Source organism: Nomascus leucogenys, chromosome 17 (genome assembly GCF_006542625.1).
Source record: "Nomascus leucogenys isolate Asia chromosome 17, Asia_NLE_v1, whole genome shotgun sequence".
NCBI classification, from domain to species: domain Eukaryota; kingdom Metazoa; phylum Chordata; class Mammalia; order Primates; family Hylobatidae; genus Nomascus; species Nomascus leucogenys.
This window is the reverse complement of record NC_044397.1, coordinates 29,828,027-29,850,899: the sequence shown is the minus strand read 5'-3', so window position 1 is coordinate 29,850,899 and position 22,873 is coordinate 29,828,027. Positions and strand designations below refer to the sequence as shown.

At 47.6% G+C, this 22,873-nt stretch overlaps 1 protein-coding gene across 1 annotated transcript in view; it reads right to left on the bottom strand.

Annotated features, from left to right (window-relative positions):
- Positions 1 to 22,873, bottom strand: part of SDK1 (sidekick cell adhesion molecule 1) — a 965,381-nt gene that overhangs the window by 171,644 nt on the left and 770,864 nt on the right. Inside the window, exons 20-22 of the mRNA XM_030795976.1 lie at positions 19,852 to 19,950; positions 10,604 to 10,795; positions 8,214 to 8,335 (exon numbers count right to left, since the gene is read on the bottom strand). Of these exons, the coding sequence (XP_030651836.1) occupies positions 8,214 to 8,335; positions 10,604 to 10,795; positions 19,852 to 19,950 (413 nt within the window). The remainder of the gene's footprint in view (positions 1 to 8,213; positions 8,336 to 10,603; positions 10,796 to 19,851; positions 19,951 to 22,873) is intronic.

The window sequence follows — 22,873 nt, the reverse complement described above, 5'->3', positions numbered from 1 at the left end:
ATTCTCCACATGGAAATTCAGGCTCACAAAGAAGTTAAGAAGTACATCTACAGAGCTAGGAAATAGGGGTGCTAAAAAGTGGGGGAACCAGGTCTGTCTGATTCAAAGCCCCTATTCTTCACATTACAGCTTTTGAGGTATATTGATTGCCCCTCATTTTCCTGCCTTTCTGAGAGCAGGTGAAGGCAGGATTAGAGAGCTCAGTGCTTTGCCAAGAAGAAAGCAGCTGAGAAAAGTAGATTTAAACAAGTGACAAGAGTTACATGTTCCTGGACAGAAAGATTCAACACCATCAGATGCCCACAAGAGTGGCCAGGAAAATCCTAAGTCAAGCAATGCATGTGTGTGTGCGTGTGTGTGTGCGTGCATGTGTGAGCACACATTGGTTATGGGGAAGGAGGCCTCACCAGATATTAAAGCATAGTTTAAAGCCTCTCTAAGTAAACAATGTGGAATTAGTGCATGAATAACCAGGCTAATAGAACAGAATGAAAGGTTCAGAAATAGACCTAAGTGCATATGGGAATTTAATTTTACAAATCAGGAAAAAAATGGTCATTTTAATAAATGGCACGGAGGCAATTACATAGCTATTTGCAAAATGATGAAAATGGATTCATACCTCACTCCATATACAAGAACCAGTTCCAAATGGATGGAGTTCTAAATGTAAAAATGAAACCAGAAAATTGGTACCAGAAAATTGGTTGGGTTCCTTTAGAACCTGAAAGTGGGGAAATCCTTTCTGCCTATGATTCAAAAACCAGAGGCATGCAAGAAAGGAGTCATAAATTAGACTTCAATTTTTTTTTTTTGTATGGCAAAAAATATATACATGTTGCTGCTGGGAATGCAACATGTTACCACCTGCCGAAGAGGGATTTGGCAATGTCTGGGAAGTTGACACGTTCATTTGCCTTGTGATCCAGCCAACCCATGCCTGGGAATCTCCCCCAAAGATATAGTGGCAAAAATACAAAATGACTATGCAAAAGGCTGAAAACAAGCTTGAGGCTGAATGAGGCCCCCCTGGAGATGCCCATATCCTAATTCCTGGAACCCATAAGTACACTGCCTTATGTGGCAGAAGAGGCTCTGCAGATGTGATTAAGGGTAAGAACCTTAAATCAGGGAGGTTATCCAGGTGAATACAAGGTAATCATGAGTCCTTAAAAGTGGAAGTGGGAGGCTGAAGAGTGGGCTAGAGAGATGAGAAGGAAGGAGGAGGAAAAAGCCAGAGTATGAGAGGACTCGACCTGCCCCAGCTGCTCTGAAGATGAAGGAAGGGGATCCCGAGCCACAGACTGTGGTGAGCTCCAGGAGCCGGGAATGACCACGGCTGACAGCACAGTATGGGAACTTCAGTCCTACAACCGCAAGGATTGAATTCTGCCACAACCTGAATGAGTCTGGAAGCTGACTCATCCCCAGAGCTTCTGGAAGAAACATGGCCCTGGTGAGACCCATGCTGGACTTCTGACCTGCAGAACTAGAAGATGACACATTTATGTTGCATCAGCCACTCAGTTTTTGATGATTTGTTATGGCAGTGATATAAAACTAATACACATCCCAACGCCTGTCAGCAGAGGACTAGCTACATAAACAAACCCCAGCTCATGCACACCGGGCAGACCTGTGCAGGTGTGAGAAGAAAGGACAATTGCACGCATGGTGCCCAGGGGTGTTCAGGGTGTGCTGTCACAGGAAGACAGCAAGGCGCAATATGCCACCTTCCGTGGAAGAAAGAGGAAGTACACACATACGCAGAGCTGTTTATGTTGCCAAAAAGAAAAGGGATGAACCAAAAGTCTAATAAATACGGTTATCTATGCGGCACACAGGCAACAGGGTAAGGGGACAAATGAACAGAAACTTCTCTGAATATCACTTTTTAAATAGTTTTGACTTTGAGATCAAGTAAATGAGTTATATCCTCAAAAATTAGTTTAAAATCCCCCAACAATTTTTTAAAATGTAAAATGAGCTGGGCGCGGTGGCTTACACCTGTAATCCCAGCACTCTGAGAGGCTGAGGCGGGTGGATCACTTGAGGTTAGGAATTTGAGACCAGCCTGGCCAACATGGTGAAACCCCATCTCTACTAAAAATACAAAAATTAGGTGGGTGTGGTGGCGAGCACCTGTAATCCCAGCTACTCAGGAGGCTGAGGCAGGAGAATAGCTTGAACCTGGTGGAGGTTGCAGTGAGCTGAGATAATGCCACTGCACTCCAGCCTGGGTGACAGAGTGAGACTTCGTCTCAAAATAAATAATTAAATAAAATGTAAAATGATTTTTAAAGAAAGTCAGTGCTAAAAATTGAAGCAAAAAAGCAAAACAAGTCCTGAAATGAATGAACTTAAACCTGTATCGAGATAACCACAATGAGAAAAGAACAGTGTGGCTTTAGAACAGTATTGCAACTGTACTTGTATACTGTAAGTATAAACTAAATACATTATAAACAGAATATAAACTGTAGGTATAAACTGAATATATTATACTTCCATGGTATAACACATTCGAAGGACAAATACTTAAATTTCATTCAGTAGTCTCTGCTAGTCATACCACTGAGATTATAATTTTGAAACTCCTAATAGTATTTGTGTTTTAACATAAAGTTTTCATATAAGTAAGATACACAGGCAAATTCACAGACCACAGGTTGAACCTCTTAATACAACAGGAAGATAAAGAAGATAATCGAGTTAGGAGTCCTAAAAAGCACAGTCTTAGTGTAAGGGAAAATATATTTAAAATATACACTTAGGCCGGGCGCAGTGGCTCACACCTGTAATCCCAGCACTCTGGGAGGCCAAGGCTGGTGGATCACCTGAGTTAAGGTGTTCAAGACCAGCCTTGTCCAACATGGTGAAACCTCATCTCTACTAAAAATACAAAACTTAGCCAGGCATGGTGGCGGGTGCCTGTAATCCCAGCTACTTGGGAGGCTGAGGCAGGAGAATCACTTGAACCCAAGAGGCGGAGGTTTCGGGGAGCTGGGATGGTGCCACTGTACTCCAGCCTGGGCAACAGAGCAAGACTCCATCTCAAATAAATAAATAAATAAATAAATAAATAAATAAAATAAAATATACATTTAAGTAACGTAACGTAACACAAGACAACACAACACAACACAACACAACATATACATTTAAGGTCAGTAACCTGAAATTTCATTGGAAATGTCAGTAGGAACTCATGATGCTTCAGAAAGTATGTTCTGTCTACTGGGAAGGTGTCGAAGCAGGGAGCATCTGGGAGCGATGAGCATGCACCTTGGTGCTCAGATTATCGTCTTTAAACAGCATTTGACACTCATGAAACCAAAGCCCTGCAGGCATATTCCATCTCAGCTTGAGGCAGGAAGTCATCAAAGAGCACAGCCTCATGCCGGAACCCCAGGATAGGAAAGCCTCCCTAGGCCAAAGACAGGCCAAATCTAGGTTCAAAAAGAATAATGACTGCAGGTGACTGAAACCCACTGAACAGGTAAGAACCTATGCTTTCATGATGATACTCAGCAAAAGAGATCACAAGACAGAAAAAGAAAGAAAAATCTATTTAACATTGGAAGAAGTAACCAGGGGACCAATTCCTCACCCTGGAAATTGGTAATTAAGGGAAAAGAGTTAAGCATTTATTCTGCCTTCCTGTATTTGAGAGTAACTAAATAGTCTGAGGGATGAGCAGAGATGCTTCTTTTTATAGTTCCAACAGCTAAATGAGGAAAGACTGATAGAAGTAGAAAATTATCATCTTGAATATCCTAAGAACATAATTAATTCAGGCAAAGATCATGGATGGATGAGACCATTAGATAAAAAGCTGATGGAGAAATTCACAAGGTAGGGATCAGGCTGCTATGCTCTGCCACCCAACTTAGCATCCCTGAGTGGGGCGACTAGACCTACTTGCCTCCAACCTGCTGCAGTAACGGGGAAGCAGTCTTACGGAGGGAGGGAGAGAGGAGGAGAGAGAGAGAGGAAGGGAGGGAGGAAGAAAGGAAGGAAGGGAGGGAGAGAGGAAAGAAGGGAGAGAGGGAGACAGGAAGTAAAGAAGGAAGGGAGGGAGGAAGTAAGGGAGGGAGGGAGGGAGGAAAGAAGGGAGGGAGGGAGGAAAGAAGGGAGGGAGGGGGGAGAGAAGGGAGGGAGAGAGGAAGGAAAGAAGTGAGGAGGGAGGCAGAAAGGAAAGAAGGGAGGGAGGGATGAAGGGAGGAAGGGAGGGAGGGAGGGAGGGAGGGAGAGAAGGAGGGAGGGAGGAGTGGAAATGGAATCTACCAGTTCTTTGTAATGAACTTCCAGTTTACAGGGCAAACGGGGTAGAGGAACAGGTCAAGTGACCCCACAAGGATGTAACCAGGTGCATCTCCAATGCAGATGTCCCATGGGATCAGTGGCTGGGTTTTCTCAACGAGGTAACTGCATGGGGGGAAAGGGTGGGGGATTCCACTAGATTAACAGAGCTGTAACCTGTAGTGACAGGAAGCAGATGAGTGGTTGTGGGGATGGGGAGGGTTGGTAGGGAGGGATACTGGGGGCTGCAAGGACACCTTTGAGGGTGAGGAATGTGTTCATTATCTCAACTGTGGTCACAACTTCCCAGGTGTGTGTATATGTGTAGCTAAGTCAAAAGTTGTCAAACTGTCCGCCTTAAATATATGCAGTTTAAACCTGTATGCCAATTGCAACTCAATAAAGCTGTTTACATTTTTTTTAAACAATTTGAGAGACATGACAACAAAATGAATAGCATGAACCCTGCGTAAATCCTACTTTTATCAACACCACCGTAAAGAGGAGTTTTGGAAAATTTGGGGAAATCTGAGTATGAACTGACTATTAGATGATATTAAAATGTTCAAATTTCCAGGTGCGGTGGCTTATACCTATAATCACAGCACTTTGGGAGGCCGAGGCTGACAGATCGCTTGAACTCAGGAGTTCGAGACCAGCCTGGGCAACACAGCAAAACCCTGTCTCTACCGAAAATATAAAAAGTTAGCTGGCATGGTGGCACATGCCTGTGGTCCTTGCTACTCAGGAGGCTGAGACGGGAGGTTTGCTTGAGCCCGGGAGGCAGAGGTTGTAGTGAGCTGAGATCACACCATTTCACTCCTGCCTGGGTGACAGGGTGAGATTCTATCTCAAAAAAAAAAATAATAATTTTATCAGGTGTGACAATGGTATCATGAGAAAAGATACCCATATTTTCATGTAAAAATTTCTTTTCTTTTTTTTTTTTTGAGACAGAATCTCACTCTGTCGCCCAGGCTGGAGTACAGTGGCATGATCTCGGCTCACTGCAACCTCCATCTCCCAGGTTCAAGCGATTCTCCTGCTTCAGCTTCCTGGGTAGCTGGGATTACAGACGTGCGCCACCCTGCCCGGCTAATTTTTGTATTTTTAGAGATGGGGTTTCGCATGTTGGCCAGGCTGGCCTCGAACTCCCAACCTCAAGTGATCCGCCTGCCTTGGTCTCCTAAAGTGCTGGATTACAGGTGTGAGCCACCACGCCTGACCAAAGTTTTCACTGAAGTAAGACACACAGGCAAGCTCACAGACCACTGGTGTATACACAAAATAAGCACCCAGATCAAAAGACAGCACTCCTGCCATTCCAGATGCCCCCTCCTCAGGTGGACCCCTCCCAGTCACTGTCACCCCCACAGTAAGTAACCACAAGGGTCCCAGGAAAACCCGTTATTCCAACACCAAAGATTACTTCTTCCTGTTTTGGAACATTCTATAAATGGAATCACACAGTATATGCTCCAAGCAGGGGTCTGGTTTTTCTTTTGTTAAACATTATGCCTGTGAAAATCATCCATATTGGCACATGAACAGGTATTTTAGACACACGTGTGATGTGTATGGGGGCAAAGTGACATGTGATCTGAAATATGCTTCAAAATACGCCAATAAAAAAGCAGAGATGGATGGATGCGGCGAAACCCTGAGGATCACTGACTTTTGGTGATGGGTGTAAGAGGGCTTACCCTACTATTCTTCCTTTTGCATATATTTAAGATGTTTTACATTAAAAATGTAAAACCTCTTTAGAGGTCAGGCACAGTGGCTCACGCCTGTAATCCCAGTGCTTTGGGAGGCTGAGGCTGGTGGATCACGAGGTCAGGAGATCCAGACCATCCTGGCTAAACATGGTGAAACCCCGTCTCTACCAAAATACAAAAAATTAGCCGGGCGGGTGGCGGGTGCCTGTAGCCCCAGCTACTCGGGAGGCTGAGGCAGGGGAATCACCTGAACCTGGGAGGCGGAGCTTGCAGTGAGACGAGATGGCGCCACTGCACTCCAGCTTGGCGACAGAGCAAGACTCTGTCTCAAAAAAAAAAAAAAAAAAAAAAAAAGTAAAGAAACAGGTTGTATGACGTAAGGACAGGATGCTGTGGCTGAGAAACTGTGCTGAGGGTCCCCACATCACTCCATGTCTTTCCCTCCTGGATGAGCTGACATGCAACACTCTCAGACTCTCCTGCAGCGACACGGGGCCATGCGACCAAGTTTTGGGCGACGGAACATGGGTAAAAGGAGCGTCATCCACTCCTAGGCCTGCCTGGATGCACAAATGAGCTCTTGTATGTTGAGCCCTGAAGACGCTGGCATTTCTGTTGCTGTGGCCTGCCTAGCACTAGCGTAACACCACGTTCTAAAGCCTGCAGAGAGTGCTGCCTCCTGGCCTCAGCTACGTGGCATCGTCAGACACCAAAGACCACAGCGCATGCTTCTGTGGGCCAAAAAGTATTGCCCGGCTACTTCTGCAGATGGATTTTAATACTAGAATTGGTTTTCATGAGACATCATGATTCTTGTCCTATATTTAATCTTAAGCATTTTAAAGTTTGCTTTTATCAATTTAGTCTTCATTTGCTGAGGACTGATTTCCTTTTTTTTTTTTGTAATTTTATTATTATTATACTTTAAGTTTTAGGGTACATGTGCACAACATGCAGGTTTGTTACATATGTATACATGTGCCATGTTGGTGTGCTGCACCCATTAACTCGTCATTTAGCATTAGGTATATCTCCTAATGCTATCCCTCCCCCCTCCCCCCACCCCACAACAGTCCCCGGTGTGTGATGATGTGAGGTAGGGCTCTACTGCTATTTTTCCTAAGTAAATAATTGTTCCAGCCCCATTTGTGGGTCTGTTCCATCCAGATGGTTTGTGCCTTCAGGATCCTCCTTAGATTTTCAGAAATGTTTGCTTAATGAAACTTTTGAAGAGGTAGATAGGATTTATTCCCTAATTTATGGCCAATTTCCAGGAGTGGATTGTCTTGCAGTATAGCACAAGTACAGTCATGAAAACCACAAGGATTTTACTACAGATAATAACTATTTTGAAACTTTACTACTCCTCATAATTTGGCCCTTTATCTTTTTCCTCCTGCTTTTATTGGAACATGGAACTGGCAGATTGCATGGCTTCGCCAATGCCAGCGTGATCCTATTCAAGCCTGGCACTGTCCCGGACCCCTGCGTGCTCCAGCACTTACACAGCTGGAGTCGGACTGGAAGTCCCTCGGCAGAGTCCACTCTCTCAGGTCCTGTGGAACCCACCCCCGGCTCTCCCCAGACTCACTCCCTGCCATCCCAGGGCTTGCTCCCCTCCCTCCAGCACCCACCCTCCTTGCTGTCCCTCAAATATAACAGCTTTCCCACAGCTGGAGGTCTTTCTTTCCCAGACAGCACTTTTCTCCTCGACAGCAGAAACTCAGCCAGCTTTGTCTACTGCAATAGCCCCCGTGCCCAGAATAGTGCCTGCTGATAGAACAATCGTCTCTAAAAATATTGTTGAATGAATGCATAGCTAATGACACACAAGCTGTACCAAGCAATTAATCCTATTAGTATATTTAGTAGCTAATTGTGATATAGAATTTTTAAAAACTCAATCAACGACGCTATCCAATTTTGGGTACCTATTTTGAATCACAACTTTCATTTTAACCCTTCTTATCCTTGTCTTATCACCTGGCAGGACCCCAGCCTGACATCTTGTTCTTTGTCTTCCTACATTCTGCCCTGGTATCTGGGCTATCTCCAGCCCCTGGTTCTCCCCCTCCAAGCACACTCATCTCCCCGACACCCCACACCATCATCTGCAGGGGCACCACTCACTCACAGGCTCCAACACTGCTCTTTGGAAATGCCGGCTCCTGGTCTAACGAACGACACACGTACCTGCCCCTCAACAATCCACCGGGAGATGGACGTTTTCCCGTCATAGCCTGGACGGAACTGAAGGGTGGCGGAGCGTGGGCTGATGTTGGATATGACCAGGTTGGATGGGGCACCAGGAAGGTCTAGAGAGGAACCAGGGAGGAAAGGGAGAGATTTACAGACCGTCACAGCTTAGGAAAGGTATCAAACGTGTCAGCTTCAAAAGTAAACAGTTTCGAAATGATTCTATACCAAAAAAGGATTTGTTCTCAAAAGCATGAAGGTGAGAAGCAGCACAGCTTCCCCAGGGGCATGATTAGTGCATGGTTTTTGCTTTAATAGGGTGACCCAGTGGGCTTTAGGAGACACATGGTTAACATGGCCTCCCTGATGAGAAACTCTGCAGGCACGCGTCATGTCTTATGCATCTCTGTACTTCGTAGGTAATTAAGAGATGCTGGCTGAATGAGGAAAGGATGTATGAATGTAATTCTTCCTGGCTCCTCAAACCACACAAAGAACGAGCAGGCCGTACTTCCTTTCATAACTACCGCGGCCTCGGAGGGATGGAGGGAAGAGTGCACAGGCCCAGGGTTGCTCCCAGGCGGCGGGACACCCGGTCAGGATCGCTTGCTCCCAGGTGGCGTGACACCTGGTCAGGATCAGGTCTTGAGCCTTAGGCTTCTTGGATTTGGTTTCCAAGACGACCAAATTCTCGTGCAAGTGCAGAACTCTCCTTGCTCTGCCTCTATTCAGTTGCTCAGGCAACTGGATAAGGTGGAAGGTGGATTCTGAATGAGCCTCCTGTTGAGGGTGCCCGTGGCTCAAGCCCACTCCTAGATGAGAGACCCTTCAGATGCCACTCCCCAAAGAGCATCTCCCACTTGGAATTGCAGCACTATGAGTTCAAAGTGAGAGATTTTATGTAACTGTGCCATGCAAAATACTCTAGAGAAAGATAAGGGGATAAAATGGGGAAGAAAAAGAAAAGAAAAATGCAAGGCTAGTGCAGCTTTCAGACCGCACTATCTCTGAGGAATGCTTTCCTCATTTGCTGTTGCTTGGGGTGTTTGAAACCAGGTCTTGCACAGGGACAATGAAAGTATTTTGGTGATCAATTCAGTATCGGCACGGGCAGGGTCTGTAGGATCTCAAGGGTCCTTTCTAGTTTTTAATGAATTTGAAACAGAAAATGTTTAAATCGAAGGACAAGTGGATTCTTTCCTTTCTATTTCTCAGCTGTCTGGATTTTTAAATGGTTCTTCAATCATTAATGGCGATAAACTTCAAGCACAGTAAACAGAACACGGCATCCCCAAAGCAGTCCTCGCCATCTGATTTGCCTCCAGCCACTACCCAGGATGAGTGGGCAAGACTTTAAGACCCCTCTCCAGCTACAAGCTTTCAGCCTTGGCAATGAAGGAATGGCAACTCCAGCGCCTCCCTGCACCTTGGTTATCAGGGGTTTGGCCAAAGCAGCTAGGCCTCAGTTTCCCCTCTAACACTCCACTCTGTGGCTCCAGAACGTAGTGTGGATCACAGTGTTTCTGGAAGCACAGCCTTCTGGAGGTCAGCTAACCCATTTCCCTGCCCTGGATAAACAATGTCCAAGACATCTCAGGAAAACCCTGGTAACTTGCACACAGATGTGCCTCCAGTATTAACCTTGGTCACTGTATATGCCCATTTTTAACCAATTAAACCACACGCCATCATCATTGATATGGTTTGGCTGTGTCCCCAGTCAAATCTCATCTTGAACTGTAACTCCCACAATTCCCATGTGTCATGAGAGGAACCCAGTGGGAGGTAACTGAATCATGGGGACAGGTCTTTCCTGTGCTGTTCTCATGACAGTGAGTAAGTCTCACAAGATCTATGGGTTTTAAAAACAGGAGTTTCCCTGCACGGGCTGTTTGCCTGCTGTCATCCATGTAAGACATGACTTGCTCCTCCTTGCCTTCCACCATGATTGTGAGGCCTCTCCAACCATACGGAACTGTAACTCCATTAAACCTCTTTCTTTTGTAAATGGCCCAGTCTCGGGTATGTCTTTATCAGCAGCATGAAAATGGACTAATACAATCATCGTTACTGTTTTGAAAGTATTCATGGCATTTTAGATATGCATTGGGAACTGGCTTTAAACACTTTCGACATGTCTTCTGGGAACTGGCTGAGGCCAAAGCAGGAGGAGAAGACAGAAGGGACGTGAGGCAGTGGTGGAATGCTCTGGAGAATGAGGGTGAAGTGGGGTCAACACCCATTTACCCTCCAGCATCTTGACAGGAGGCCACTACTCCTTTTCAAGGTACTCAGTGGCTTCCACACCAAAGTGCCAATCAACTTCTAGCCTCAGGAATCTCCAGGAGAAAGGTGACAGCAGGAGGACCGCACATGATTCTACTGACCTGGGGGCACTCCAGAAGAAATGGTGGATGAAGTCACCAGGCCAGCGCCCACAGCAGTCACAGCGGCCACATCGATAGTGTAGGTGGTGAGAGATGAGAGGCCTTGGATCTTGTACTCGTGCGTCGTGCTGTTCAGGGTGTGCGTGAGACGAGAGTCGTTCCTGCCGTACACCTCCCAAGAGATCTGATAGCCTAGAAAGCAACAGGACCAGACCAGCATTGGTCTCCTGAAGGCCAAGGGCTCACCTGGATTCCACAGCACCGTCATTGCAGGCTTGGAGCTATGGAGAGCTTGGCTGGATGTGCTGAAGGTGCCTTAGAGCCACCGTGCTACTGACATGAGACACAGGTCGAGGCTCCTTCCTCTGTGCACCCATTGCGATCTCATAAACCTGCTTATGGGAGTGACGGTCCCACCACAGGGGACCATCCCTCCCTACCAGGGCGAGCTTCACAAGGATGGGGCCTATCGGATGCTCTGGTAACCTCAGCACCAGGTGCATGAACTGAAAAATGATGACGGCTGCCAGCCTGCTGTGCTCAATTCAACCATCTCTTGTCAAATTATGAATGCATTTCACCAGTAACTCCACTAAAAAATTTGTATGTATGTATGTATGTACGTATCTATTTATTTTTGAGTCTGCTGCCCAGGCTGAAGTGCAATGGTGCAATCATAGCTCACTGCAGCCTCAACTTCCTGGGCTCAATCCATCCTCTCACCTCAGCCCCCTGAGTAGCTGGGACCACAGGCGTGCACCACCATGCCTGGCTAATTTTTTGTATTTTTTGTAGAGATGGGGTTTCCCCCTGTTGTCCAGGCTGGTCTGGAACTCCTAGGCTCAAGAGATCCTCCCGCCTTGGCCTCCCTAAGTGTTGGGATTACAGCCACTGTACCCGGCCAATCATTTCATTTTTGGAAGCTGATATTTTTTGTACCTTAAATCAATGGCTTGCTCTTCGGTTGCAACTAATTCACGGAAACACTTCTACTTTTTCCTTTACAAAATGACTGAGAGATCACTCTTCTGTTTTGCAAAGTGCTTTGCCTGGAAGTTTCTTTTCACCTGAGTGTGTGAGTTTTGCTTCTAGCTCTCTCTCCCCTTTTCAAATATCCTGTTTTCTAATAAATTTGATTTCCCCCTATACTCTCTTCAGGCCAGTGGGGCCTCACAATGAAAATTTATTCAACCTGGGATTCCACTGTGACTTGGGGCTTAGAGAAAAAAAGACCCGCGGGGTACGGTGGCTCACACCTGTAATCCCAGCACTTGGGGAGGCCAAGGCGGGTGGATCACCTGAGGTCAGGAGTTGCAGACCAGCCTGGCCAACATGTGAAACCCCGTCTCTACTAAAATACAAAAATTAGCCATGCATGGTGGCGGGCGCCTGTAATCCTAGCTACTCGGAAGGCTGAGGCACGAGAATCACTCCAACCTGGGAGGCGGGGTTGCAGTGAGCCGAGATTGCGCCACTGCACTCCAGCCTGGGCGACAGAGTGAGACTTTGTCTTTAAAAAAAAAAGGGGGGGGGGGGAAAGACCCAACTAGCTCCTGAATCAATCAACTCCCGTGGAGGGGAGTTTATGTGATCAGAGAACACTTAAAAATGTCTTTTAAAGAGGGAGACAATGGTGGAAAGAGCTCATAGGTCCACAAGCAAAAGAAAACAGCTGAAAACGCTTGCTCTTCCCTATTTTTAGTCAATAATCTCAGGGATATAGAAGAGCTAGGACACACCTGAAACTTCCTCCTCATTCTGATGAAAGCAATAAATAAAGCTAGGAATTGCACTTGCAGGTAAACAGAGGACAGCATCTTGAGACTTTATATTTTGAAAAAAATTTAATGTCGGAACCCACTACCCCTGGCCATCCCACAGGCCCCGTACAGCCTGGCAGCTTCTTTGTGCGGGCAGCAGGGACTCCCATGAGGGTTGATGCAGTGGGGAGCTCCAAGGAATAAGAGCCACCAGAGGGGCGGCCTGGCTGCTGGGTGCCTCCAGAGCACTTGGAGCACCTGCCATCCTGTGAGCTGTCACCAAGTCGTGCTGCCTGCCTGCCTTTGGGGTCTCTGCCTGGGCCCAGGAGGGTCACTAAACCATCCTCTGTGGTGGCTTCATCAAAGGCGCCTGGCTGCTTCTCAGGTCCTGGTCTCCTTTTCCTCCTCCCAGGGAGAGGGGAGAAGGCTGACTACCCAGGCCAACCACTCATCATTGCCTTCTCCCATTTCCTTCCTAACTTTATTTACAAAATATATATATATATACACACATGTATACATATATATACACGTGTGTGTATGTATATACACACACGTGTATATATACATGTATATATATACACGTGCGTATATATATACATATATATATATACACGTGTATATATATATACACACATATATATGTGGGGGGAGACAGAGATAGAAAGAGAGAGAGACAGAGAGAGAGAGAGAGAGAGACAGAGACAGAAAGTCTTGCTCTGTTGCCTAGGCTGGAGTGCAGTGGGGTGATCACGGCTCACTGCAGCCTTGAACCACTTGACTCAAGCGATCCTCCCACCTCAGTCTCTCAAGTAGCTGGTACCATAGGCACGTGCCACCATGCCTGGCCAGTTTTAAAAATTTTTTGTAGAGATGAGGGTCTCACTATGTTGCCCAGGCTGGTCTCAAACTCCTGGCATCAAGCGATCCTTCCACCACGGTCTCCCAAAATGCTGGGATTATAGCCATCAGCCACCACACCCAGCCCAGGCCCTGCCCTCGCTTTACATCTTAGCATTTCCCTCATCTGCCCACCCTGACATCTAAGACATCTAGCCTGTCCCATTCATTCATGTAACCCTCACCATACACCTTTGAAATTGGAACCATTGTTAGCCTATTTCACAAAGAAAGAAACCAAGCCACAGAAAGCTTCGTGGACTTGCTGGAACCCCAAACAGCCCTCAGGGGATGAAGGGAATAATGGATACAAGGTCCATTTCCAAGACAAAGTACCTTGAATCAGCTTAGGTCAGCAAACTACAGAGGAAACAGGATATACTAGGCCCCTGCTTTGATCGCCATCACCTGCTTGTCAGCCTCCCCCCACCCCTTAGTTGTCCCCACCCCAACCAAAGAAGTTTAGTCTAAGATGAAAGTTTACTATCCTGCAGAATAGCTCGTTTCGTCTGTTCTCATCAGCTTGCCCAGCTACTTAGGTCATAAGTCAAATACCTGAAGAGCCCCTGAGCTGACTAGGATTGCAATGCATTGTGGGCTGCAACAAAATGCAACAGGACAATCCTAAAAAAAATACCTACAGCCCCTGCCCAACAACCAATAGGGGACATCTGGGAAGACTGTGCCCATAGTGCTCAGCCTATGAGGAACCGGGAGAGGGGCCTGAGCACTAGGGGATAAACTGCTTGTTGTGACCGTGCTGAGTGTGCCTGCCCATCAGACACCCCATCTTGCAAGACGGTCATTAAAAGTCTCACTTTCGCTGTTCTCTGGGTCTCTGAGTCCATTCTTTGGGTTTGGACGAGTGAGTTTGTTTCTCACGGTGGATGAGACCTTGTCTCTTGAAGCGCCTCCTCCTCCAGCACCTCCTCCTGACGTGTGCGAGGAAACTGAAAGACATCCCTGACCTTGGTGGGTTTCACCTGGTCAATCGCTAAATAATGTGATCCTCGAGGTCTACTCTGAACCTATGGGAAGAGCAGCCTTTATTTAATATTACAACTTGTCTGCCAGAAAATTTTACTTGTTTAAAAGCTGTTCTTCACCAGAATTTACTGAAACACAGCGTCGTGTTCGTCATGTTGACCTAGAGCTGAAACATGGCAATTCCAGCGTCTTCAGGAAGGGCAGCGTTGCTAGGATTTATTAGGATCAACACTGATAATATAGTGTGCTCAAATGGTTATGGATACAAACAAAAACCAAATGGACAGCTAGAGAGGTTGATCTGCAGAAAAATACCAGCAGAGATGGCACAGGCCCGAGACGCGTGATGCCCGTGAGCACAGACAGAGCAGTGGGCATGAGGTGGGAAAGACGTCCCCTAATTTATGAACAACAGCTTTTGGGGGAGGTGCATGGAGGGCTCGGGCAGTGCTGGCCAGGGGATGCATCCTCTGCTTCCACCTCCCAGAGGAGAGAGGAGAGAGGTGCCTGGAGCCAGGAGCGGGGGTACCTCCTGCTTGGCATCCTACCTGCCCCCAATGGCTGCCTAACTGAGACTAATGGCCAGAGGAGCTTCAGAAATAATTTTCTGTTGATCTGAAGTAAATTCTCTAGAAGAGAGCAGTGCATCCAATCACAAACTGTCTGTCTGCATCCTGGCCCTCATAAATCAGAGTTTACGGAGGGAGAGTGGAGGACGCTGAAATTTACAATGAGCGCGCAATGGGCAATTTACTCGGGCGGGGGCAGCCGCCCCCTGCTCCATGCTTCCCTCTCATTCCAGGCCTCGAATTAAAACGGAGGCTGGGGGTGCTCACCACAGACCAGGGCTAATAAACCTCCGTTTCCAACAGCACCTCTGGCCCGTAAAGCGGTGCTGAGCCCAGGCCCAAGCCGTCAGTCATTCTGGGCTCCCGCAGCTGCCTTTAATAGCAGGTGCAGCCTTTGCAAGAAGCCTTTGAGAGCATGGTGGTGCCGCACCAACACTTCCAGAAACCGGCAGCCAGGTTTGCCCACGAACACAGGTTTTCTTTTGCTCTCCTCAGTGAAACACTCTGCCTTCAGCACAGAATAGAATTTCATGGTGCTGCCAGCAAGTTCCACTGGAAAACTATGTCTACTTGGTGGGTGCTGGGGGGAGCTCCCCGATGCAGGCATCACTAGGGGTACAGGGTGTTGCTGGGCTGGTGAGGTGACAACATCCGATCTCACCTCCTCTAGGACCTTCTCCTCCAAAGAGCTGCAGGCATCCACTGCAGCTTCTGGTGACACAAGGTGCACACTACAGTGAGCAGGAAGGGAAAACACACAGGCCACACACAGAAGGGGACAACATGGCCGCCGAGAGGAACCTGCAGAGAGTCTGCCTGGTGCTCGCACTGGAACTTTGCTGCCCCCCACAGCACAGGCACCTCCAAACCCAGGCCTCCGGCTACACCCAGCCCAGGAAAGCTCGAGCTTCGAAGTCAAGCTCCACCATAAACAATAGACTGCTGCTGCGTGTAACTACAGGTATTTGTTTAAATAAAACACGAAAATGAGTTCATGAAGCCCCATTAGCTGGTGAAACAGACGATCATAAATTGGAAGTATTGGCAACCACTGCTTAGCCATGAAATGTTGGCTCAACACGAATTATTATGCCCATGGATTTTTTTCTTTCGGGTTTAAACAGGAAAGAAGTGTGTGCTGTGTTCACAAAGGGCAGGGCAGGGGCTAACGTGTGTATCTGTAAAAAGGGAATTCCTTCTGTGTAGACACGTCTACCGAGGAGTCTCTGCCAGATTTCCAAAACATGGCCGACTGCGGACCTGAAAGGCGACTGGGCAGACGGGAATTCTTTCTTTCCTACCCGGACAGCCCCGTTTCTGGGATCAGTGGTAAACAGAGCTCTAATTCCAGCCACCGAATTGGTCCCTGAAGGGTCTGAACTGGAAAGTCGCCTTCTTCCGAACGGTAGCCTCCTGCTCAGCTTTTAAAAATCCTTCCTCCCACTAGTTTGTTCTTCCTTCCTTTGAATGGTTTAAAGCAAGATTAAACTAGGTTCTTGCAGTGTATAGTGGCCTCCCTTGCTCAGTTCCCCCTGCCTTTGCTTAATTCCTTCGACTCCAGGCAACAGGACGCCCTTTTAATTGTACATACTCAGCACCTGCGATTCTTAGATGACTTCAGAATGTACAACAGATTGTGTCCAATTCTAGTAGTGACTTTCCCCCATTCCTGGAGTTTTCACACTGTTTAAAGTGGGCACTTCAAAAGATAAGCTTCTGGAAGGCAGAGCCAGATTCATAAATTTACTTTTTTTAAAAGTTAAAGTGAGGCTGGGCATGGTGGCTCACGCCTGTAATCCCAGCACTTTGGGAGGCCGAGGTGGGTGGATCACCTGAGGTCAGGAATTCGAGACCAGCCTTACCAATATGGTAAAACCCTGTCTCTACTAAAAATACAAAAATAAGCCGGGTGTGGTGGCGCATGCCTGTAATCCCAGCTACTTGGGAGGCTAAGGCAGGAGAATCATTTGAACCGGAAGGCGGATGTTGCAGTGAGCCGAGATCACATGACTGCACTCCAGCCTGGGTGACAGAGAGGGACTCCATTTCAAAAAATAAATAAACAAAAAATTAAAAAACCCACAAAGTCCAGCTACATGTTTATAAGAGGCACACCACACTTTGGGAGGCAAAAGTGGGTGGATCACGAGGTCAGGAGATCGAGACCATCCTGGCTAACATGGTGAAACCCCATCTCTACTAAAAATACAAAAAATTAGCCAGGCATGGTGGCATGCACCTGTAGTTCCAACTACTTGGGAGGCTGAGGCAGGATAATTGCTTGAACCCAGGAGCAGAGGTTGCAGTGAGCCGAGATCATGCCACTGTACTCCAACCTGGGCTGCAGAGCGAGACTCCATCTCAAAAAAAAAAAAAAGTTGAGAGGTAGCACTGGCTCCAAGGTGACCTTATGTATGGGCTCTGGGCACACCGTTCTATCAGGGGATCTGGTTGGCACAGATGATTACAGGAGATTCTACTGATTAGCAGTGGTGGGGTTGGCACTGGGTTTGCTATGTAGCTGGAGTTCTGTGTAGAAACAGGTCACTGTAGGAACACAGTCTCCCACTATGCCCCAGGGCACCTGGGATGCTGCAGTGACCTCCCAGGAGCACTGCAGGGAAGCACAGGACACTCAATGCCAGTGGGACACCCGTGAGCCTCCAGCTGGAGGTGTCTCCATTTCCAGGTCAGAGCATGCCATGAGTCCTTGGATATATCCTGTCTTTGCAAAGCAGAGTTTTTGGTGGATGTTGCGATAAGGAAACAAGTACCGCCTGGAAACCAACATGAACCGGGAAATGAGGGTGACGACGGACCATGTGGTCCCAAGGTCTGAGAAGCTGGGCAGTGCCAGGTGGGTGCAGACATCCCATTAGGAACTAATTGTGGTCACTGAAAAAAGAAATGCAAGTATTATTTCTTTCAACTACTGTGTAGTATTTTTTAAATGGCAATTATAATTGTTAGCATATTAACACTTGAGTTGTTTGGACCTAACCACTTAATAAACAGAACCGTCAGGCATTTCTGTGGCCTCGGGGTGCTTTGAGAAATTATGGAGATGCTAAGAGGACTGTGGATGGGGAAAGCGAGCATCCCACGCTGTGGGGTTCACCCTAAACCTCAGCCTTGTCATCGCCAGGCCTGGGTTATAAGACACCCCTTGTGTGGTTGCTGAGAAAACGAGATCCTGCAAGGCTAAGGTGCCAAGCACAGGGGAAGTGGCCAGGGTCATCATTGCCGCTGTCATCCCGGACGCCAGTGAGGAGAAGAACCGGCCCCCAACCCTGCGGCCCGGCAGCAGGGACAGACCACCTGAGGCTCTTGGTCTCTGGGCAGCACAGTCCCAGCACAGGCTTCTAGGACACACCCAGAGTGCATGAGCTTGCTTCACAGAACAATCAGGCGCTCGAATTTCATGGCTCCCTCAAGCAGCTGAGAATGCGGCCACCACGGAGCGGAGATGCAGCTCAGCTCTGAACTGACCACTCGCGTCAGGATGGGCAACTCATTCAACCTCGGGGTGCGGCTGCAAAATACCCACGCAGGAGCCCCTGCCGGGACATGAGATGCCACAGGCAAAGCCCCCAGAGAGGGCTGACCCAGAAGTGTCCTATATATGGCTGACAGAGAAGAAGATTAAGTGGCTTGCTAGAAATCTTCGGTTATGTTTAGAAAAAAAAAAATGCCTGTTGGAGGCTGAGTTGTTCTGGGCCAGGCAGTGGGCAGCCCCTGACACAACTTCTCTCAACTCGTCCTCCTGACAGCCCCTCAGTTGAAACTGAGGACCCCAGAGGTCTGCTGAGGCTCTTAGAGTGACTAAAATAGTAGAACAGGAGGCCCTGCCCAACCTCATCTGAGGCTAGAGGCTATGTTGCTTTTGTCAAACCAAGATTTTTTTTTGAACTAAGATTTAAATTAAGCTTTAACCTAAAAGGTTTTTCAGAGACATTATAAAAATTTGGCCTGGCGCAGTGGCTCACGCCTGTAATCTCAGCACTTTGGGAGGCCGAGGCAGGTGGATCACTTGAGGCCAGGAGTTTGAGATCAGCCTGGCTGACATGGCAAAACCCCATTTCTACTAAAAATACAAAAATTAGCCAGGTATGGTGGCACACACCTGTAACCCCAGCTACTCAGGAGGCTAAGGCAGGAAAACTGCTTTAACCTGGGAGGCGGAGGTTGCAGTAAGCCGAGATCGCGCCACTGCACTCCAGCCTGGGCGAGAGAGCAAGACTGTGTTTCATAAATAAATAAATAAATAAAATCATTAAAAACCCTAAAAAAGGTGAGCTGTCTCCTACAGAGACCCCTCAAACCAGGAGAGGAGATTTCACTGCCCAGGGGCCTCTAAGGCTCAGCCCCCACCCCTCATACAGCTCAGAACCTCCTCCGAAGTACCTGCCTCACAGTCTCCTCAGGGCTCTCACTTGAGGGCAGGGTGGGGAGGGGACAGAACATGGGACCTGGAGTCAGAAGACCGAGATCTCATCCTGGCCTTGCGGCTCACAGCTGTGGGATGAAAGCTGAGACACAGGCACGTGAGCCTCATAGTCATGCCACCTGGCTGTCTGAGAAGGCTGGCTGCACCCAGGAGCGCTCAATGACGTCTGCTGAATGAAGGAAAGGTCACCCACCCTCTCGGGGCCTCAGTTTCCTCATCTGTAAAATGGTCATAATATTGATATTGACCTTACCATGCTGCTATAAGAATTAAGCGAGACACATGCATGTGAATGAATGTGTCATAACATGACTGACTCTCATTGTTCAGAGACTCTGGATGCCTGGTAAGACCATGCGAGGAGAATAGATCTCAAACTACGGCTGCTGCCCACACAGGCTCGCTCTCACTGGGGCAGTCCCAGTGCTGGGACTCTGCCACATGGCCAGGAAGACATTTCGGTTCCTCTCGAGAAGGCCATGGCCATGGGTCCATGCTGTCAGCAGTTTGGTTTGAAGTAAGAGCCACTTCTTTTTGTGAGGACAAACTTTATCTTTTTCTTTTTTGAAGGACAGGCCTACTTACCTGTAATGATGCCATTTTTCTCCAGGGGCTCCTGCCAGCTGACCTTGAGAGATGTGTCCAGAATCTCCGTGAAACTCAGATGTCCCACAGCTCCTGGTTCTACCAATTAAAACCAAAGTCATCTGTTAACAAAACAGCCCAAATTTTCTTTTGATCAGATGTGTGAGGAAGGTTCTAACTACGGAAGGAAAGTGGTGAGCTGGGGCTGCAGAACCCTGCAGGAGACATCAGTGGAATGCAGAAGGAAGGAGGGCGTTCAAGGCATCCTGGCTATCATCACATACATTATTTTCTCCAGCTTCATCCCAGCCACACAGGGCACTGAAGCTACCGGCGGCAGGAGATTTATACACAAATCATTCTCTTTCTCCTTGATCTAATCTGATTAGAACAATCAGGCTGGCTGGATCCTCAAGAGAACTGCCTCCTCTGAATGTTCCTCCATGGTGCGTGCAGCCCCGTGTCTGGCCTGTGTGGGGGCCATCTGGAACCTTATGCAAGCCAGAGCAGGACTCTGGGCCCAGTGGCAGGCTCACCCGCCAACCTGGTCCAGAACTCCAGACTCCAAACCCCACTCAGTGTCCTGAAGGATTCCAGAGGGGCAAGGCGGTGGCCTGAGAAAGTCCCTGCAAAAACAAATTCCTTTCCCAGGCGTTTCTGTGCCCTGCGGCCCCCTTGCTAACACGTGCAGGCAGAGCCGCAGAGTTACGCTTGAATGCTGGAGTCCAAGCTGGGTGTCAGACCTGGCTGAGCTGCTTGCTGCCTATGCAATTACACTCTCAACACCTTAGTCTGTTCACCTGTGAAACGGGGAAAATAAAAATAACTCAGCGAGACAATTGTGAGAATAAAATGTAATAAAACATGAAAACATGAGGATGTCCCAGGCACCATGAAAATGTTCCATGATCATCAGCCGCTGTCATGATGATGAACCTCTCATCAGAACATAAACTCATTCCTAGGATCAGAGGATGCCACCCCAGAGAAAAGACCCGAGAGTCTAAAACATGAGTTAAAAATCCAAGATGCAGGTGCAGGTCAGCAAAGCAAACTGCTTGAGGATGTGCAGCCACAGGCATAGAGCTCCTCCCCACATGCAGATGGACCACCTGCCTGCAACTCAGGGACAGCAGGGCCCAGAGCGAGTCGCTGCAGGGGCCTTTGGCAGTTCTGACCCACATCTCTTGCACCAGCTCACCCAGGTTTAGAGCCTTTTAGTGTTCCTATAGCAGGTTCCATCGGTCCCATCAGGGCCAGCCCATGCTGTGTGGTGATAGGGAGGGAAGAGAGGATGCCTGGCTATCTGGAGGAGATAGGTGGATGTCGTGATGGTGATGTTCTCCCGGATGCTGTTACTCCCAAGCCCTGTCATGTGCCTGCCATGGTCTCTCTATAGCCATAGATGCTGTGCAGGGCACGAGGAGCAGATGGAAATGGAAACGGTTTTGGGGAGGCTGGCGTCTTACGATCAAATGGAGGGAAGGATGAGGGGAAGAGAGACAGCGCACTCCCATTCCCTAAGCCAGGCACCTGTGCAGTGCCTGAAAGTGCCCCTCCATCCATTGCTCTCAGGAGCAAACAAACACAGCTGCCTGGGTTGGCTCTGCTTCCCCGCCTACCATTCAGAGCCCCATCTCCTCTCTGACAATGCTCCCATGCTTACCCCTCCAGATACCTGTTCAGAAGAAACATAAGTGACAAAGCCAGGAAGGAGAAAAGGGCAGGAGGAAAGGGTAGTTCGAAGGCAGAATTGGGGAAAAGGGAGGAAAAGAAGAATGGAGAAGAGATGAGACATCTGTCCATTTCTGCATGTATCAGTTGAGTACACCCTCCATGCCAGGCAGGGAACACTGGTTCCTACTGAAAGCTCCACGCCACACGACTCCCCTAGTGAACCTGCTGGATGGCGCCACATTCAAGTCTTTTTAGTAATAAAAAAATGCAAGTCTTTCAGCTTAAAATAGGAGAGCATGAAGTCAAGCGTGTCAGTTGTCCTGAAAGAGTATCCAGGATTCCTACAGAGAAGTCTCACCCCTGCAAAGTCCCTGTTCTGGCTACTGCCAGCCTCACTTGCACAAACATTAGATTTTTAGGGTGAATTCCATACCGAACACTCAGTTGGTACTTGGACAAAGCCTTCTAACATAAGTTGTAATTTTTTAAAAATGGTAACAACCTCAAAAAAAAAAAAAAAACCACTCATCTGGGTGGAACTTTGAAAAGACTTTTCACGGATAAGCTCAAACGCTCTGACAAATTTCATTTTTCTAGTGTGGAAGATGGTAAAATAGAATGGCTGTCAAGATCATCTCATCCTCCCACAATTGTGAGCCTCCAGAAAGACATTCTGACAGATTTTTGAACCGACTTGTTCTTTTTTTCAATCGATGGAGAAGGAAAGAAAGCTTTTTGCTCCTTTTATATTCTGTGTTTCTGCTTCCTGGATTCCTGCCCAAAGATGCTGTCCTCTAGCTCTGCTGGAATCAGCTGGCAATGTCTCAGCTTAAAATTTATATTCTATTTCCTCTTTACTGCTACCCTCTCCCAACAACTTCTCATTTCCTTGGAGCTTTGGGAAAGAAGTCCTGCTGGGTGTGCAACTAACTACAGCACCATCAGCTAGAGAGAAAAGGAGGCTGTTTCTCCAGCACCCAAGAGTCTGAAGCTTTCTTTACTTTCTTTTTTATTGATACATAATACTTGTACACATTTCTATGGTACCAGTGATGTTTTGTTACAGGCACTGCCTGTGTAATGGCCAAGTTAGGGTGTTCAGAGTGCCTATCGCCTGGAGTATTTATCATTTCTATGTGTTGTGAACATTTGAAATCCTCTTTCCTTGGTATTTTGAAATATACATCATTGTTAGCTGTAGTCACTCTACTGTGCCAAGGAGCATTGGAACTTACTCCTTCTATTTAACTGAATGTTTATACCCATCAACTAACCTCTCTTTCTCCCCACCACCCTGCTCCACTGGCACATCCCTCCCAGCCTCTAGTATCTTTCATTCTACTCT